Genomic DNA, 8,407 nt, shown 5'->3' on the forward strand with positions numbered 1-8,407 from the left:
TCAAATCCGCATTTTTAAACGGGCGGCTTGAAGAGGAAGTTTGTGTAGAACAACCCCTGATTTTGTTGTGAAAAATCAAGAATCAAAGTTATACAAGTTGCAGAAAGGGTTGTCAGTTTGAAACAAGCTCCAAGAGTTGTGAACAAGAGGATATATGGTTTCTTAAAGAGAATGACTTCAAGAAGTGGGTATCCGAACATGATGTGTATATGAAGAAGGATACAAATAAAGGGGTGATAATCCGTTATCTATACATAGATGATTTGTTGATTATAGACAACGACAATAACTGTTTTTCTAAGTTCAAGAGTGAGCTTATAAAGGAGTTTAAGATGACTGACATTAACCTCATGACATACTTTCTTGGTATTGAGAGTCCATCAAAGAAGGTATGCGCTTGAGATTTTGAAGAAGTTTGAAATGGCGCATTGTAATGCTGCAATTACTTCGGCTGAACCAAGACTACAATTATCGAAAAATGAGGATGAGCAAGATGTTAATCCAACTCAGTATCAGAGGTTGATTGGATCCTTGAGTTACTTGTGCAATGTGTGACTGGATTTGGCGTTTAGTGTCTGTATTTTGAGTAGATTCATGGAGAGACCGAAGGTGTCTCACATGGTCGCGTTCAAGAGGATTCTAAGATACGTCAAATGATCAATTGGCTGTAGAATTCTCTTCCCGTAGCGGACACAGGAAAAAAATGCAATATTCTCGATTTTACCGATTCCAATTGGTGCGGAGATAAAGATGAACGAAATTCTATAGTTGGATACATCTTTATGTTCAGTGAAACACCAATCTCATGGTGTTCGAAGAAGGAATCAATAGTAGCACTCTCGTTTAGTGAGACCGAGTATATTGCCGCTTTGTTGTGTATGCCAGGTCGTGTAGTTGATGAATATATTGAAGGAGCTAGGCAACGATGAAGGTAACAATGTAACGCTCATGGTTGATAATGTTTCCGCTATAAACCTTGCTAAAAACCCAATTACACATGGTTGGAGCAAGCATATTGAGATGAAGTTTCACTACTTGAGAGAACTTGTTAGTGAAGAAAGGTTGAGATTGAAATATTGTAGAAGTGAAGACCAAGTGGTTGATTTGTTGACGAAGGGGGTCACAATTGAAGTGTTAAAGAAATTGAAGATGAACATGGACAAGAAAGACTTTGAGCATGTTTTAAGGTGGTGTGTTAAGAGAAATTTCATAATCCAAGTATTGTAATTTGTTACCACGGGCGTGTAATTTGTTACCACGGGCGTGTAACTAGTTACGGGTATGAAGAAAATTCAAATAAGTTGAAAAAAAGTGATTTTGTCGTTGGTGTAATTGGTTACGCATTCACATTAATCAACAACTACTATTAATATTTTCAATTTTGTAGCAGCTGTAACCGGTTTTAAGTTTTATGTAACTGGTTACAAGTATGAAATTTATGTTTTTTTTGTTATTTGACTTGTTGCATGTGTCTCAATCCACATTGTAAGTTGTATAAATACCTTAAAGGTATCAACATCAATTGTTAATGAAAATGCATATTCTAACCCTCAATTATATTCTCTCTAATTTCTTCTATATCTCTCTCTAATTTCTCCTCTCTATCACTCTTCACATTCAAATCTTCCATTTTCACCAAATGATCTCTCTAATTTCTTCTATATCTCTCTCTAATTTCTCCTCTCTATCACTCTTCACATTCGAATCTTCCATTTTCACCAAATGATTGCAAGTTCTAACACTACAATATAACAAAGTGAATACTTGAAAAATGAAGTTTTCATTCTTTTAATATGACATAAATGTAGATTTAGAATCTGGATCTATATCATTGGCAGTAATAAAAAAATAGATTTTCAATAATTTTAATATGACATTAATTGTACAATTAGAATTTAGATTGACAGATAATTATTGTTTGTATATAGTGATAAATATACTTTTCTTAATATGCCACTAAATGAAAAGTCATAAGTACTTACTGGAAATTAAAAGTGATAAACAAAATTTCAAAATTTTAGTATGGCACAAGTGTAGAATAGAATAAGGATCAAATAACTAATAGATAACTATTAGCGGCAAAAAGTGAAAAACAAAGTTTTAAAATTAAGAAAAAAATGAAGAAAAAAATTTCAAAGTGAGAAATGAAGCTTTAAAATTTTGAAAAAAATAAAGAATTTTTTTTTCAAAATATAGTTAATGATTAACTACAAGAAAGATTAGAGTGTTGAAGTTGACATGGTGGTCATTTCTTGTACCATATGAATACTTTTTAACATATACATTTTGCTTACTTAATTCAACAAATTATTTTTAACTTACCACATTTCTTTACATTAAGTTTTTCTAGCAGCCACAAAACTAGTTGATTCTTGTAAGCCAAGTAACATGAACAGCAGAATGAAATTGCTTCCTCGTGTTAAGTTTCTCAGCAAAATCTGCAATTAGCAACAAAATTCCAATTCATCAAAACAGATATTAAATAAATTATGGTTAACAAAAAACCTATGCAGATTGGACTAAATAATCAAAATAGGATCAGACATCAATTTCGAAAACGGGTGCGAAATACTTGCAAACCATATAATATTCAACATGGTTCTAAGATTCAACATTCTCAAACTAGGATATAAATTTAACATACCAGAAGCTTAATATGCAAAACTCAGGGGCCTAAACAGCTCCAAAGCAATCTTGTGCTGAGCAACAGATGCAAAAAGCTCCAAAACTTCGTCTTCGTCGAAAGAAGTCACCAATCCATAAATTGACAAAATTAGTAGAAAACCGAGAACCACCAAAGAATTCTCTGTATTTTCTTTCATGTTTGCTTTCAAATCAAATGCCAGCTTCATTGCTTCTTCTCTTACATGAGGTTTAATATTTGGTGAGATTTTCATCAGCTGTTCTAGCAGATAGATGCATCTATCATCAATAATCACATGGTTGTCTCTGTTCTTATCACAAAGTGGAAGGATGGGGTTTAGAATTATATCCAAAACCAATTTTGCTGGATCCGACGATTCTCGCAGAATAGCTTGAATGTCAGTTTGCTCACAGGAGACCAACTGCAAACTTGTCTCATCAATGGGAGAGCTTGATTCATCATCCATGTAAGACGTAGCTGCATATTTAGATAGCATATATGTAGATCAGGTTATTGAAACTATTAACATTATTAAATGAAAAACTTGAAATGAAATTATCTCAATAAACTAGACGAATAAGAATATTTACTTGATTCTTTTTCCTCATCTTGGCAACTTAATTCTTTTGACTGGAACTTCTTCATCTGTTCTTTGAATTGATTTTCTTTTGATACGAGCTCCTTCAGCCGGCACTCGAAATGCTTCTTCTCGGATTCCAGCTCCTTTACTCGGCACTCAAAATGCTTCTTATCTGATTCCAGCATCTTCACCCGGCCTTTGAATTCATCCTCTTTTGAATCAAACTCCTTCATTCGGCCATGAAGTTGCTTCTTCTCTGATTCCATCTCCTTCACTCGGCCTTCGAATTCAGCCTCTTTAGAATCAAATTCCTTTACTCGGCCATCAAGCTGCTTCTTCTCTGATTCCAACTTCTTCACTCGGCCTTCGAATTCAGCCTCTTTAAAATCAAACTCCTTTACTCGGCCATCAAGTTGCTTCTTCTCTGATTCCAGCTTCTTCACTCGGTCTTTGAGTTCAGCCTCTTTAGAATCAAACTCCTTCAATCGGCCTTCGAATTCAGCCTCTTTAAAATCAAACTCCTTTACTCGGCCATCAAGTTGCTTCTTCTCTGATTCCAGCTTCTTCACTCGGTCTTTGAGTTCAGCCTCTTTAGAATCAAACTCCTTCAATCGGCCATCAAGTTGCTTCTCTTTAGTCTCAACTTCCTTAACTTTTCCTTTCAACTGCATCTCTTTTAGTTTGAGCTCCTTTACTTGGCTTTCAAAAAATATGTTTTTAGATTTTAGCTCCTTTACTTGGCCTTCAAAATCTCTCGCTTTCGATTCATGCTCCTTCACTCGGCTTTCATGATGCTTCTCTTTTGACTCAAGGTCCTTCATTCGGATTTCAAAATGCTTCTTTTCTAAATCCAACTCCTTCACCCGGCCTTCAAATTCATCCACTTTCGAATCAGCCTCTTTCATTCGGCCATCAAGTAATTTCTCTTTAAACTCAAGTTCCTTAACTCGGCCTTCGAATCGATCCTCTTTCGAATCAAACTCCTTCACACGACCATCAAGTAGTTTCTCTTTAAAATCAACTTCCTTAACTTTTCCTTCCAATTGTTTCTCTTTTGATTGGAACTCTTTCACTTGGCTTTCAAAATGCTTTTTATTATTTTTGAGCTCCTTCATTTGGCCTTCAAATTCTCTCTCTTTTAATTCCCATTTCATTACCAGCCCTTCATGGTGCTTTTCCTTTAACTCAAGTTCCTTGGTTTGGCTTTCAAAATGTTTCTGTTTTAATACCAAATCATCCAGCAGCTCCTTCACTTGGCATTCAAATTCTCTAGCTTTTGATTCATACTCTTTCACCCACCTTTCATTTCGCATCTCTTTTGACTGAAGCTCCTTCATTCGGCCTTCAAATTCTCTCTCTTTTGATTTGAACTCTTCCACTTGGCTTTCAAAATGCTTATTTTTAGATTCCAGCTCCTTCACTTCGCCTTCAAATTCTCTCTCTTTTAATTTGAACTCTTCCACTTGGCTCTCAAAATGCTTCTTTTTAGATTCCAGCTCCTTCACTTGGCCTTCAAATTCTGTCTCTTTTGATTCCCATTTCATCACTATGCCTTCATGTTGCTTCTCTTTCAACTCAAGCTCCTCGGTTCGGCTTTCAAAATTCTTCTGTTTTAATACCAAATCATCCAACAGCTCCTTCACTTGGCATTCAAATTCTCTTGCTCTTGATTCATGCTCTTTCACCCAGTTTTCATTTTGCTTCTCTTTAGACTGAAGCTCCCTCATTCGGCTTTCAAAATTCCTCCTTTCTGATTCTAGCTCCTTCATTTGGCCTTCAAACTCTCTCTCTTTTAATTCCCATTCCACCACTAGCCCTTCTTGTTTCTTCTCTTTTGACTCAAGCTCCTTGGTTCGCCATTCGAAATCCTTCTGTTTTAACACCAAATCATCCACCAACTCCTTCATTTGGCATTCAAATTCCCTCTCTTTCGAAATGTTAATCATAACCTGACGAAGTTCTGTCTCTTTCATCTTAAGCTCTTGCTTGCGCTCTCCAATCAATTCCTCTATCAAACACAACTGTGCTTCCTTCGCTACAAAATCCTTAACACATCCTTCAATTTTCCCCATCATTCTCTTGTAAATTTCACTAGTTCTTCTCACACAACCTGCTAGCTTCGTCTTATCTCCAAGCTCTTTGTCACACACTTCAATATCTCTCTCTATGGACTTCAATCTCTTCTCTTCCATACGTCTCTTCCTTACGCAGTCCTCAAATGACTTTTCTACATACATAAGTTTTTTCTTCAGCAAGGAAAACGATTTACCATTCGACATTACAGACCTAATAATACTCCGAGAAATAGGAACATGATCATCATCATCATCATCATCATCGCTATCACCGGCATTATCATCAACCGGTGATTGAAACACTCTTGATTTCTTAACCGAACCGTTCAAGGGATTGCTATTATCAAATAATTTTCTCTTAAGTGGCAGTACAGCAACTCCGGAACTCGAAATTTGAGGGAACTTTGCTGATAAAGTAACATCATCATCATCATCTTCAGATTCAAAGGCTTCACAAGTAAAATCAAAAAATAAATAATAGCAACAGAAAATTTACACCTATGGCAATGAATGATACTGATTTTTTTTTCTATACATAGCATAAAAATTGTAAATATGAAAGAGAAATATACAAAAGACATAAAAAAAAAAAGAATGAAAAAAAGTTGTAAGGGTTTTTGTTAGCTTACAATGCACGCTGTGTATTTTCTTCATTCACCTGAGAAGAGAAAAATGGAAGAGGAAATGGAAAAGGGGTTTATAGTTTTGTGAGCAATAAGAGAGTGAAATTGAAATGAAAAGTGAAAACCATATGAGAAACATGAAGAAAAAATTGCTGTGAGAAACGGTTCCGTACAGTCAAACATTTCTCACAGTCAGTCACCGTCCGTATTAATCTAACGGTCTAAAAAATATATGTACTATTTATGTTTTATTTTAAGGAATACATTAAAGATAAAATGTGGCCGTCTGATTATGATCAAACGATAAAGTGCGTTGTGATTGTAGAGATTTTTCTGAATGCAAAAATAATGTGTGGAAGCGGGGTCCACGAATAGGCTACAAATAGGGGTGGAAATAGGCCAGGCCGATAACAGGGGCCTACAGGCTAGCCTATATAGGCTCAGGCCAGGCCACACATTATTTTTAAATAGAAAAGGCCTAGGCTTTTTTATAAGCCTCTTTAGTTAAAAAGGCTAGGCCCCAGGCCCTAAAAGAAGCCTTTTAAGCCTATCAGGCCGGCCTATTTAAATAAATATGAATACTTTTTTATTATCATTATGTTATGTTTTAGACTTTGAATTAAAATACATAAATAAAATTTGGTTATCTTGAAGATTATTTTCATAAGTTCTCTTTAACAAATAGTCTTGTAAAAATTATGCTAAGAGGTAAGTTAAAATAAGTCAATGCAAACAAATTTGTAGTCTCTTGATCTTTTAGTTAGTTAGTCTATTTAAAAATTATTTTAATTGCATATATACATATGTCTAAAACAAATAGGCTTTTATATAGGCTAACAGGCTAACCAGGCCTTCGAAAAGGCCAGGCTCAGGCCTAAAAAATAAGCCTACGACAGGCCACAGGCCAGACTTAGGCTTCAGTTTTTTTGGCAGGCCAGACTTAGGCTTGGCAAAGCCTAGCTCGGCCCAGCCTATTTCCACCCCTAGCTACAAATTGCAAATAACTTGCTCACCAAGTAGAAGCCAGAATATGTTTCGTTTTTTCTCAAAAATGGCAAAATTGGGTACTAGCAAAATTAACATACAATATTTATTTTTTTAAAAAACATTAATATCAGTAGATATATTATAAGAAACGTTTACATAAATTTATTTGAAACAATATAAAAGTCTGTGGTCTAGCGGTGAAATTTAGGTTTTGAGAGTGTTATTTTCTCAAAGTCTCAAGTTCGAAATCCACTAAATACAAATTGCTAAATTAATTACTCTGTGCAAAGAGTAATCTCATCAATAATGTGTGTAGAGAGGTCTCATGCTCATGAATGCACATATCAGATCAGTTTCTATGCCAAATTTTTGGACCTAACCCTTGTACTAATTATTTCCATGAAGGCCAGCCACAAATGAAGTCGTGCCCTTGGACCTAACCATTGTACTAATTCTATCAAAATATTATTAATAGATATATTATATGAAACTTGTGACCTACCCATAAATTTATTAATTATTAATTTTAAAACCAATAATGATTATTTAAACTTAATTGTATTAAATTTTTAAAAATAGAATATTTTAAAAATAAAAATTTTATCTTTTAAATTAAGATAATTATTGATCAAATTAATATGTATTGTGTTAATAGTAATTCGTGAAATAGAAAATTTATTTGATACAATATAAAATTTATTTATATTAAGATATAAATTTGAAATGAGTTATTTAATTTTAAAATAAAAAATAATTATATAACCTCAATTGCATTAAATAATCATGTAAAAAGGGTCTATCGCCCTCTCTCTTAGAAAATAAAATCATGCAAACCAAGCGGTTGAGCTCCATTGGCAAGGAGCCCCGCCCAAGGACGTACTCGGGAGATACCGAGTTCGATTCCCAGGCGGAACAATCTTGCTTGGCCAGTGCGCATGCCTCTACGCACGAGCCGGATTAGTGGCCCACCTGTGGTGGGTCGAAACCGGTGCAAATAACAAAAAAAAATTAAAAAAATATAAAATCATGCAAAAAGAAAAAAAAAAAAAAGACCCGTGGGATGAAGAAAGACAAAAAAAAGATAATTTTGATATTTTGGAAAAAAAGATTTTGTCTTTTAAATTAAGACAAGTTTTTTATTAAAATAAAATAGACATTATGCTAATAATGACCTGTGACATAAAAAAATTATTTGATGCGATATAAAATGTATTTATATACAAATGCAAAATTTAAAATAATTTACTTAATTAAAAAATGAACAATAATCATATAAATTTAATTGTATTAAATAATCATACAAAAAAAATCAATCGTGAAATGGAGAAAGAAAAAAAATTAATATTTAAAAATAATGACTTTGTCTCTCAAATTAAGACAATGATTGATTAAAATAAAATAGATATTGTATTGATAGTGACTCGTGAGATAAATAATTTTTTAATTTTATTAAAATTAAAAAATAGATTATTAGTGTTTTTAGTGATAATGAATAAAT

General features: G+C 33.7%; 1 protein-coding gene across 1 annotated transcript; it reads right to left on the reverse strand.

The window, feature by feature from the left end:
* Nucleotides 1–2,219: 2,219 nt before the first annotated feature.
* On the reverse strand, nt 2,220–6,045 carry LOC131653797 (uncharacterized). The gene is made up of 4 exons (XM_058924082.1): nt 5,929–6,045; nt 3,235–5,748; nt 2,645–3,121; nt 2,220–2,438 (listed from the first exon to the last, which is right to left on the reverse strand). Exons 1-3 carry the CDS (start codon nt 5,951–5,953, stop codon nt 2,652–2,654), a joined length of 3,009 nt encoding a protein of 1,002 aa, XP_058780065.1. The 5' UTR covers nt 5,954–6,045; the 3' UTR covers nt 2,220–2,438; nt 2,645–2,651.
* Between the last annotated feature and the right edge of the window lie 2,362 nt (nt 6,046–8,407).

The sequence above is a fragment of the Vicia villosa genome, linkage group LG2, assembly GCF_029867415.1.
Source record: "Vicia villosa cultivar HV-30 ecotype Madison, WI linkage group LG2, Vvil1.0, whole genome shotgun sequence".
Taxonomy (NCBI): domain Eukaryota; kingdom Viridiplantae; phylum Streptophyta; class Magnoliopsida; order Fabales; family Fabaceae; genus Vicia; species Vicia villosa.